The sequence below is a fragment of the Podarcis bocagei genome (assembly GCF_964188305.1).
Source record: "Podarcis bocagei genome assembly, chromosome: 4".
NCBI classification, from domain to species: Eukaryota; Metazoa; Chordata; class Lepidosauria; order Squamata; family Lacertidae; genus Podarcis; species Podarcis bocagei.
Window position 1 is genome coordinate 58,258,998 of NC_138128.1, and position 12,060 is coordinate 58,271,057.

At 40.2% G+C, this 12,060-nt stretch overlaps 1 protein-coding gene across 1 annotated transcript in view; it reads right to left on the reverse strand.

Annotated features, from left to right (window-relative positions):
• The window catches only part of CPXM2 (carboxypeptidase X, M14 family member 2), an 87,432-nt gene that overhangs the window by 45,719 nt on the left and 29,653 nt on the right, over positions 1–12,060 (reverse strand). The window contains exons 3-4 of the mRNA XM_081192900.1: positions 5,724–5,833; positions 1,500–1,639 (exon numbers count right to left, since the gene is read on the reverse strand). Coding sequence (XP_081049026.1) covers positions 1,500–1,639; positions 5,724–5,833 — 250 coding nt within the window. The remainder of the gene's footprint in view (positions 1–1,499; positions 1,640–5,723; positions 5,834–12,060) is intronic.

Genomic DNA, 12,060 nt, shown 5'->3' on the forward strand with positions numbered 1-12,060 from the left:
GCAGTGAGGTAAAAGTTTGCAGAAGAATAAGAGTTAAACATGAATTGAAATCCCTTTTTCTGTGTATTAACTCGATTAACTAAGGGTGAAGTCAGCTGTATCATAAAAAGTAGGCTCAGTGAACTGTAAGCACAGTTCACCACTGAACAGATGGACAGACTCACCAGCCAATAGAACAGTGGTTCAGAGAAAGATCTTGCCCTTCCCTGCCCATCTTTCTACTTACTCTTTTGCTTACGAACGCTCCTGCTGCCTTCTCCTCCTACAGCAACTGGGAAAGGTTCAGCGCCCTGAAGTCAGATGCCTACAATGAAGCCAACACTGCCTTCCTCCCATTTGAAGCACCTGGCAGTGGTGCGCTTCACTACAGGGGTCACCAATGTGAGGCCCATGGTTGCACATGCAGCCACAGACACCTTTCCTCTGCCCTTCGCCAACTGAAATAAGACCTGGAAGAGGCATTCTGTTGTAGTCAGTAGCAAAAGAGGTGTGTGTGATTGATTGATTGATTGATTGATTGATTGATTGATTGATTGATTGACTGATTGAGTGAGTGAGTGAGTGAGTGAATGAGTGAAGGTGCTGTGTTTGTGTGGTGCCCATGAAAGTTTACTTACTGCAAATGCAGCCTAAAATCATGGTGACAACCACATTGCCAGAATATTAATTAATATCAATTAAATGTACTTTCCCAAAGAGACAGAGCAGTGGTGGGCAATCTCCAGCCAACAGGCTAAATTAGCCCTGTCTGTCCTTCCTATTTCTCTCAAGTTAAGCTCCAGTCAACATGAGTGAAAGAGAATAATCAGTCCCAACTTAAGCAACCTGCCAAGAGCATTTGCTAACAAATCCCAGAAGCCAGAGTTGGGGAACTTCTGTACATGATGGGAAGTAGTGTTGGTTGTTTTAAAATATTGTCTTTCCCTTGCACATTACGAACAAGGCTTATTTCTCTTGTGTTTAATTATGTTGGTATCATTATTATGCACGCTATTGAGTTTTTATTAGGTTTGCGAATCTGTCAATTTCAGTTTCTCTCAGTTTATTGCTGCATCAGCTTGTGATTCCCACTCCCACCCCCATTTTAAAAGTCCTTGGGAATATTTACCAGCATTTTCATTTCTCCTAATATCCACATTTTTGTTTGCAATTTTGCCTAATACACCCATTTTTGCAAAGCCATTCTTTCTAAAGCAATGCATTTTCTGTGTTATTTTCACTTTATGCATTTTAATGCAAACCTTACTTTTATACAGTATAAGGATTTTTGTACACATTACTTGGTGAGAGAACTGCATTGCAACATTCAGAGAAGTGTGAATTTCGAATGATGGCAGTATTTCAGTTTGCATCTTGCTCCAGAAAGTATGAATGTGGTAGATTTGCCTTTATAGGTTCTGAATCTAATTTCTCCTCCAGCCCTGTTTTTATATAGCACAAAACTATCACCCAAATTTCTGGGTTTTCCGTAGAAAGTCAGAAAGAATCCATGCACTTACAGCCAGAGAGAATTCCTTCCCTGCGTGATAACTCCTGTGAACTTTGTTAGCCTCCGAGCATCGACTTCAATCCACTGGTACGGATCATTTCGTCCTGCACACCAAGCACCATCATAAAAATCATTTTCATTAACACCTGCCTGAAAAGAAGGCAAAGCTGTCTTTATAAATATGAAAAGATACATTTTGAATTGTTTCTCACATTTTTCAAAGTTAAATTCAGTTTTCTGTATTTTCTCAGCAACTCGCTTTTTTAAAAAAAGGGGGGGGGGGAAAATCCTGATTAAAATCTTCCAGTATTTTAGTGCTAATTTATCCCAATAAACACATTTTTGTACACATTATACACATTTTTGCAAGAATTCTCCTTTCCCTAGACACACATTTCTGCCTATCTTTTCCGGCTAATGAGTTAGCAGTAAAAGCCCCATGCTATACCCTTAGACTTAAAAGAATCAGAACAACAATAATAAATTTGTGGGATGCAAAACAGAAATGAGAACAGAATTATGTAAGATGGTCAATACATTCTTCAGATGGCTTGGACTACAATTCCATCATCCCTGACCAGTGGCCATACTGGCTGGGGCTGATGGAAGATATAGTTCAACAACACATAGTAAAGGGCACTAGGTTGAAGAAGGCTGAGGCACAGGCAGCTATCATGCACTATGGATGGTGCATCTCTGTTTACCTGGAGCTCTTTTAATCTAATGTTGTATTGGACAATTATGCAAAAAACTAGGCATCTTTGGAGTGCTTAGAGGATCCCTGCAAATCTAAAGCATGCAGAGCTGTTGCTACCATGCATTGTGCAATATCCTGAGCTTTCTTAACAATAAACTAGAGTCTGCCCCCCACAAATACCTCTTCATTGACCCACAATCCCAGTCTAGCCGTAGCTAGACTGGTGACTGGGAGAGGCCGCCGAGACCACATAACATTGGTCTTCAAAGACCTACATTGGCTTCCAGTACATTTTTGGGCACAATTCAAAGTGTTGGTGCTCACTTTTAAAGCCCTAAACGGCCTCGGTCCAGTATACCTGAAGGAGCATCTTCACCCCCATCATTCGGCCCGGACACTGAGGTCCAGCGCCAAGGGCCTTCTGGCAGTACCCTCATTCCGAGAAGCCAAGTTACAGAGAACCAGGCAGAGGTCCTTCTCGGTAGTGGCACCCGCCCTGTGGAACACCCTCCCACCAGATGTCAAAGAGAAAAACAACTACCAGACTTTTAGAAGACATCTGAAGGCAGCGCTGTTTAGGGAAGCTTTTAATGTTTAATAGACTATTGTATTTTAATATTCTGTTGGAAGCCGCCCAGAGTGGCTGGGGAAACCCAGCCAGATGGGCGGGGTATAAATAATAAATTATCATCATCATCATCATCATCTCTGCATGGCTCAAGGTGTCATCAAAACCACAATGCTCCTCTGATAGGCAGGACAGTTCTAAAGGAAGCTTAAAGTGAGAAGTTTAAAGCATTGCACAATCTCTGATGGCATGGAATTGTGATGATTGAAACAATCCCAATTAGCTCCTCAGATGATTTGATGCAGGGGTTTTCAGGTGCTACCAAGCTTCTAATCAAGCCAGATGTCTTTGCTCCACAAACACTCAGCAAAATTACACGTTTCTTGCTGTCATCATCAATATAATTAGCAAAGAACTAAGGATGTCTCTCAGCATACTGCAACTGGTCCTCCTAATCAGCCAACTCAGTGGCTCACTCTCCCTTCTTCGTACGTATATTGGGTATCTGGCATCGGGGGACAACACTCCATACATATGACTAAGTGGGCTCTGGGAGCACAAGAAAGCTGGTGTCACAATACATTTGCTGGCCTTTAATGTACTACCAGGCTCTTTGTTCTTTTTACAAATGCTGTGTATTTGATTTTAAATTTTGCTGACAATCGTAGAGTGAAAGACTTAAAGATGGTTTCCTTTATGTACACAAGTTTCCTGTACATTGTAATCATGTTTATGCGATGAGTTTGAGTGATTTCTTCTTTGGGCAATATTCTTACACTTTTCCTAAGCTTCTAAAATAGCAGCTATCATAAAGTGGCAAAACTGGCAAGGACAAACCTAAGGGAATGGAAAATCTAGAAATGTCCCCCCAACCCCCCATTTTGCAGTGACTTGGAAATGATTGATTTGAGACCAGAATGATCTTAAATGGAAAGGATAAAGAAAAGAGTAGCAAAAAACCTCCCATTGACACAAACTGTCAGTCATGGTGCACCACATGAATTATGAGATCAGAATTATGAGATTAGCACCTGGTTATCTGGCTGCCACATAGCAGGAAAAGTGGGACTCTAGCATTACTGGGCATGTCCATTGCAGATAAAGTTATATCACAGAAAATAGGCAATGTCTGAACAGGAAAAGCCAAACAGATAAACTCAAATGATTAAACACTGCCATGGATTAAACACTGCTCCTGAGTGATGGGATTTAATATATATATATATATAGAGAGAGAGAGAGAGAGAGAGAGAGAGAGAGACTGATAAAACTAGAAGTCAGAAGCAACAGAGACTACTGAACAGAGACTGGATGAAATCTCTATCCTATGGGAAATGATAGCGTTGTGGCTAATGGCTTTCAAAAAGACACATGAATTTTGACCACACACAGGTCAAGTCTAGGATGTGAATGTTTCAGTAGGCTTTGATTTGAGGATCCTCATTCTAAAAAGTGACTTAAAGCTGAGACGTCCACATGACGGTGGAGTTAACCCACCTGTAGCTTATTACAGCATATGTGGGCTACATAGAGTCTCAAAGTTTTTATCAGTAGCTATATTGGTATTGCCATTATTATGGGAGTACACTTTGGAACCAGAAAACCTGTATAACTTTAAATCTCATGCCAAGAGCAATTTTAAAAAAAATAAACTCCCCAATATCATTCTAGCCTCATTATAACAGTACCATTTTTATCCAATTAGTATAATTATTAATGTCAATTATTCAAATGTCAAATTATACAATTTAATTAAGCTGACCCCCTCACATACTAGAGTTGATGAGTTCATTCTTCTACATTTTTTCTGCATTCCAAAATTTTAATAATTCCATTCCATTCCATTCAGATGGGAACAGCTACAATCTTGTGATTTCAATTCATGTTGGTATAATAGGTAATTTATGAAGTTTCAAGTGAGGAACTTTAGCTGTAATCCTTATTCTTTCCTGTGTGTGACAATTTTTTTTCATGGCGTTTTCCCATCCATATATAATGTTGTATCCTTTACTCTCACAGCTGGTAGACTCCTTTCCTCCCTGCCGCTCATTTATGGCCATTTATCTCAAACACATTCCTTTGTGGATAATGGAGGTTCGGGATTTTGCTTTATATTTTCAAAGAATAGCATTTCTTCCCCCCTTCCCTCTCAGTTCCTTTCTCTCTCACACACAGTTCCAGTTTTGTTAAAATCCATACAATATTCCAATTTTCTCCATCCTCAGTTGTGCAGATATTATTTAATAAAACTTGCATTCTGGGGGGCATTCTGTCATATCATAAATGTCAAGAAAAACCTTAAGTAAGCAAACCATGGGCTCCCCTCCCCACATTGTCTCTTTCACCAAATGAAATCTGCTCTCAATCCAAACCATTCATATCCTTGTAGCTGGGTTGTTTTTGCAGTTTCTTATCTCATTGTCTCTGGCACGTGCCGGTAGTTTACTCCAATTAAAGTCCAATTAACAGGATGACCTGTGCTTCCAAGAATGGGAGCAGGCTGGGGGTGAGGGTCGTGGCAGCCAGAGTGCTCCTTGCACCCAGTGCCTTTGCCTGCCCTCACATTCCATGGGGAATTGAGTGCCAGACCACTAGGCAAACTGCGGGTGAGAGACTGGTTCCTCTTCCAACCCTATCATTATCTGATTATCTCCATCTGTCTCTCTCCCATGTTAGTAGGAGAAACTCTGTTCTTAGCACACCGGAAACAGGAAGCCAAGAGCAACTTGCTTAACTTTTGTAAACCTCCCTGCTGATAGTTCCCAAAGTCATTTTTTATCATCTGTGTTAAATTTTCTTTTGGACATTAATGCCAGAACATTCAGAGTAAAGAAACAAAATTAACTAGCATATATTCTTTAAAACAAACAAAACATGTTAGCCATCAGTATGGTGAAATCTGTAAGTGTCCTTTGGGGGAAATTGCAGAGTAATCCCATCCTCTTGACCCGTTGGAAAGGTGAACTTACCTGAATATTTAGCCGTGCTCTGTGGGCCCCAAGGCCATATCGCTTTACAGTAGAAGCATGGAGCTGGAAGTCAGTAATTTTTAATGTTTCAAGACCAAGAGGAGGGCAACCTGGAAAGCAAGGATTTATATCTTAAGTTGAGAAAACAGTGTATGAACCACTATATTTGATTGTGTATATGCACAGGTTATAAGTGTATAAATATAAACACATTTTCTGACAAATGCATCTCAGAGATAGATTAATTAGTTCTACAACTTCATATTGTTTTTTGATTTCAATTTAGCAAGCTGCCATACATCCCAGGTTACTGTTTTTAATTAAAACCAATTATCAAATCCTTCATCCTTCTTTCCCTTTTCCTTTGAAACGAGCTTAGTCATATCTATCCAGATTTAAACTGAAAAATGTTTTCCACAGCCCAAACATTTCAAGTTCTTCCACTCACAATCTCCCTTCCTGGGGCTTTTGGGCCAATTGAGGAAGTGAAAAGCAAGACTGCAAATCATAGTTCTTTAATCTTTGTTTCTAGTTCATCCACTTCAAACTATTAAGTTAGCATTTAGTCAACATACCAGTAGAATAATATCTGTGTTCAAAGTAACCACAGCATCCTGATTCCTCTAAGGTCAATCGCCAGGAGTTAGTAATAATTTAGAACTGTGTTGTCTTCAGTCTAAAAAGCTATTTAAAATCCATAGCAATGTCTTTATTAGTCCCATATGAGGACACGACCTCTCAGCAGTCCACTTGAAAAGCACAAAGTTTTCCAAAGAAAGGGTGGAGCCCTTGAGTAGATATAAACATGCTGGAGATACAAAGGACACAGTTTGAAACAGTTTTCAACAAAGTTGGTGTGATGATAACAGAGGTTTTCTCCCATTTTATTATCCGTAATTTATTCACAATTGTCTCATGGCACCACTGCAGCCACATTATTGCACCCTTCTGCAAATGAAACCACTTGCAGAATGATCTGTATTAATTTGGCTGGATTTAGAAAACAACTCTCATCTGACCCATACACATGGAGGAGACAGAGGAGGCAGTGCCTTGCCTGCTCACCTGTCACACCTGTCCTACCTTCAGTGTTCTAGGATGTCCGCACAGGGCACTAATGTCTGAATAGCTCTGGTGTAAGTAAAATCCAATATACAATGGATTGTGTGGTGGATCACCAGTTTTTTCTGAAATAACTGAACATGCGAAACCGAATGGAGGATTTTATGGTCCTTCATGCAGAGACGTCCTGGGATGTTGTCACTGCTGTCTCTACAGATTCAGGACAGGTGTCAACCAGCCCAGCATCATAGAGGTTGCTACATAAAGCATCCTGGGTGAAACAGTGGAAGGATGATCAATTGGTGTTTCCTAAGAAGTAACAAATGACTGGAGATGTTTTCTTGAATAGGCCATTTATCTGTATGGTAGTGTCTACTGTGTAAGCGGTGATGCAAGAGAAGAAAGAAAGCAGTTGGAACACTGACCCTAGCACTGACCTCTGGACTCCTCACTGTTCAAAGACGTGGGGAGCATTCAACTGTTATGTTGCTGAAGTAGAGTCAGAGATGTTTCTCAGTGGTATGATCCTCCCATGTGATTTTGGTAGCATATGCATTGATGTTGGGCTATAACATGGCTCTTTCATATGTCAGCGTTGTCTGTAAGAAGAAAGCACAGGGCTTCTGATTCTGAATGTTACCAGAGTGGTGTTGGACTGGACCTCCAAATGTACATAAGAGCATAAGGCCAAGGGACTATCCAATCCAGTATAGCATCTTGCTCCCCTCCTGGCCAACCAGAGCATAAGAGCATCTTCCCCATTTGCAATTCCCATGTCTCCAACAGTGGAGGGAGATTGTAGCCAGCACTGCAACTCTGGCAACATGCTGATGGGGCTTCATATTCCTAAACCCACATTTCCAAAAATCTACTAAAATAGTTCACACTGACCCTCTCTTCTTTGAGGAAAAACTTGTTAACATAATCTCGTTAAAAACAAACTGCAGTATAAACCCAGGGTTATGATTATTTAAAGATTTCTACCCCATCAGAGCGATATGATGGGGCTGAAGTGCCCCTCTCTGGGACAGCTCTGTAGGAATAAATCTGTTGCCAATGATGTTCCCACATGAGGTAATGGCCAAAACAAGGCATTCCATGGCCATGCTGTTACCAGCCCTGGATCAAAAGTCCCCTGTGCTCATAGATTGGACCCTCAGTAACCTAGCCTGCTGCTGGCAATACTTAGCTTCTCTCCCACTGGTGTCAATCGGATGGGAAATTATTGGGTTAAAAAAAATACCAGCTGAGATAAATAAGCAGTAAAATCACCACCTCAACTCCTGCCCTGTAAGCTGTTCAGATAAGAAAAACAGCATTGATTCAACCTGCTCAGTAAAAATATGCAATGCCACACAAGGGATAGAGGCTGGATGGTGCCAGAAAAATGATGAGTATCTTTTTCTTTTTTTGCAGATTTCTGCTATTCAGTGTCTTTCACATGCATAAAGTGATAGAAATTCAAAAGTCACCTTTGCATTTCAGTGACATTTTTTACTCTCTGCAAGAACTCCATTATGAATATCTGACTAGGTCTGCCAATATTAAATCCAATAGTAAAGCTTTTACGCTGATGTAATTAACTACTTGATCTTTGATATTGGACAGAAGAAAATGCAATTGACATTAACAGCAACGAGTAAAGATGTGAACAAGTTACAGAGAGTGAGGAAAATCTAATATTGGCCATCTCTGCTAAGTACAGATGTGAAGTTTTAATAGTATGCATTGTTTTTGACAGGAGAGGTCTGAATGTGGTATCATATCTAGAAAAAAATACAACACAGTGTTCAGTCTTCTGTTCTCAAGCATGAAGCCAAACTTTGGATTTGTAGATGTGCAGAAATGTGCCATATTCATTGATCTAAATTTGATTGTTACAAAATTTACAAATTAAAAAAAGAGGGGGGACTCGATTTAGATTTGGAGGCATGGCTCTGATTCAGAGCAGAAAATATATAAACATACGAATACTGCAGATAGAGCTGAATAAGATCTGAGTTTTTAGGCTTTTCTTCCAGCCTTATGCTAAAACAAGGTCCAAATTTAGTTTTTGCAGGCATGGCTAAGCTGACATATTTTCATAGATATCAGGAAGGAAAACATAGACAAGAATTCTTGATAAAGTTAACAGAACATTATTGACTATACTAAAAGATAGGGTTCATTACCAGAATTGAGTTATGGATTTACACTTTTGATGATCAATCAATAATTAGTAAATAGCTTGAGATATAAGTATAATGATGATCATCATTGTTGTTTTTCTTCTTGTTATCCTTGTCTTGTAACCAACAACCTTTGAACTGGGCTACATATGAAAGATTAACATACATGGGACTTACTGAAAGTTTTTTTCTTCTTTGTTGATTTATTTAATAGAGCTATGGGTGTCTGGGTTGCGGGTGGCACTGTGGTCTAAACCACTGAGCCTAGAGCTTGCCGATCAGAAGGTCGCGGTTTGAATCCCCGTGATGGGGTGAGCTCCCATTGCTCAGTCCCAGCTCCTGCTAACCTAGCAGTTCGAAAGCACGTCAAAGTGCAAGTAGATAAATAGGTACCGCTCCAGTGGGAAGGTAAATGGCGTTTCTGTGCACTGCTCTGGTTTTACCAGAAGCACCTTAGTCATGCTGGCCACATGACCAGGAAATGGCGTTTCTGTGCACTGCTCTGGTTTTACCAGAAGCACCTTAGTCATGCTGGCCACATGACCAGGAAAAACTGTCTGTGGACAAACGTCAGCTCCCTCGGCCAGTAAAGCGAGATGAGCGCTGCAACCCTAGAGTCATTCACGACTGGACTTAACTGTCAGGGGTCCTTTTGTGGCATCTGAATATAGACTGCATTTTTAATCAAGGCTTATATTGGCTTATATCTTGATCAGGTTCCTAAATTAAATGGGCTTAGATTTTCAAATGTTTCATGCCAGGCAGAAGGCCAGCTGTTTAAAGAACACAGGCAATGTTTTCCTCCTAGACAAGGGGCCCCTTGATTTATAGCAGAAAACAATTCTCAAAGTCGTAAAAGCTGGAATTACAGACTGAGTGAGGACACTGACCCTACATGTTACAGAAGATAAAAAAGGCAGAGATAAATATAATTAATAGTTGGTAAATAGTAAAATAATACCAATGTGCCTCCCAGTAAAATGAGCCAGATCTTCTTTCTAAGGTTAAAGACCAAATGGAGAAGCATTTAGCTGGCAGAAAGAGAGCATTTTTGGGAAGTCCTTTTTAAAAGCTGTTTCTTTCTTAAACTGAGAGAGTTAGAGGGCAATAAATGTTGGGAAAAGCAGCTGGCTGAAGGGGTGTGTGTGTAAACTGAAGAGGCTTCTTTTAAAGCGGTTTTTTACTGTGTTCCTTTTACTGAGTTCCTTTTCTACTTTACAAAGGCCTTATTCCTTTTAAAAGGCTACCTATGTTATGTATTAAATATATTTGCTTAAATGTAATTATGCAAAGGATTTAAGAAATGCTAAATTCTTATTTCATATAATTGTAAGAGTTGTATTTATCCTGAAATTAAGTCAGCCACCAGTCTAGCCCCCCTGCCAGACAGGAAGACGCCATCCAAGCAGTCCTGATATATAGCTGTCAGGCATTTGTTTAGAAACCTTCAAATGAAGGAGATCTTTCAATGTTGATGTGAAACTCAAGATCCTTGACATATGTTTAAGATAAAAATTTAAGATTAACCATTTGTTTTAGAAGGCAATAGGGCAAGGAGGGCAAGAGGTGAGCTGGTAATTAAGATTCCTTGTTGAGACACATGTAAGATATATTACTACTTATTTGTCATTTATAGATGTAACAATATATAGCTCTTTGTGTTCCATATAAGGACAGGAGGATATGGGTGTATCTTTTAGGATTGGTTATAGCAATCAGCCAATAGGAAATCCAACCAGGCTGATTGGACAGAGGCAGCCACAGGAGGAGCAAAGGGGGCTGGATTAAGGGAATATAAGTGCTGGCCATAATGTCAGGAGGCCAGGCCAGAGCTTGGTAACCATATACCACTGTGCCTCTCATTTATTTGTCTGACAAATAAATAATTATTTTAATTTCTCTATTGCTGCGTTGAATATTTCATTCCAGCTAAGCGTTAACCACAAGCAGGGTGCTACACTTTACCTTTACCTTTTTTATGGGTGTCTAGCTAGCTTTCTTTCTTTCTTAGTCTTAATTATCAAATTGTTCATAATCATGCTGTTATGGAATCTTGCAAAATTTAATAGTAATAATGATTTTAAAAATAAATTACCGGTAATTTGGTCTTCTGAAAACCCAGTTTTGGTAAATTAAGCACTGTTACTGATGACCAGCCCATTAGCACATCTTAAGAATAGTTGATGGTCAACCTTCCACAGGAGGTATATGCAGGAAGTCACCCTCTCTGGTTGTTCCACACTTTTGAGTGCCCTTCAAGACCCCTGCTTCAATTTGTTGTGTGTGGTAGGCAGGATTCTCCAGGTATAAATCAACCTATGAGAAGGATCCACAGTCATGAGCTGGCATTGTCTTGGATAAAATATCAAGGGCTTCATTTCATGTGGATTACTTTGCCAGAGAATTTCTTTGTGAGACCCTAAAATGTTTCCATCTCTTCCCCTTAGTTAGGTTTGGCTCCCCTCCTGCCCTGCCCTACCCTTCTCCTTGTATTCCAGGTATGGAGGACCTGTGGTCCTCCATATGTTGTTATACTACATTCCTCTCATTCCTGGCCATTAGCCATACTGTCTGGGACTCAGGGGAGTTGGACTACAACAACATCTGGAAGACCAGAGGTTCCCCATCCCTGCTGTATTCCTTTCTTTTCTGTTTTAGTTGTTTTGAACTTGATTCAGGGCCCCAAGAGAATATATTGCCATGCACATTGCCTCTTAGCCCTATTCAAGGAAGAACCACAACCAAACAGGCTTAAGGAACCTGCAGGCCTGCTAGCCTTAACTCTCCACTAATACAACCCCCAGGAACCCCAGATGGTTCAATGTCAATAAAAGTCTATAGACTTAGCCCTCATCTCCTTTCCTCAGGCACCAGGGAGGTAATATTGGTAAAAGTGATGGACTCTAAAGGTTGACTTGCAATGCATCTGAATCTTGCCATGTGACCCACAGGATTTTCTCGGTATAGAAAACAATAGATGCACCGTTTTCTGCCACGAAGCTTTTTTGAGTTGAAAATATGGTTTGATCACTTGGTGTTGTTAAACATTGCCGTGGACAGGCTTTGTGGAGGTTGGGTGAGACTGAACAACATACTTCATACAGTTG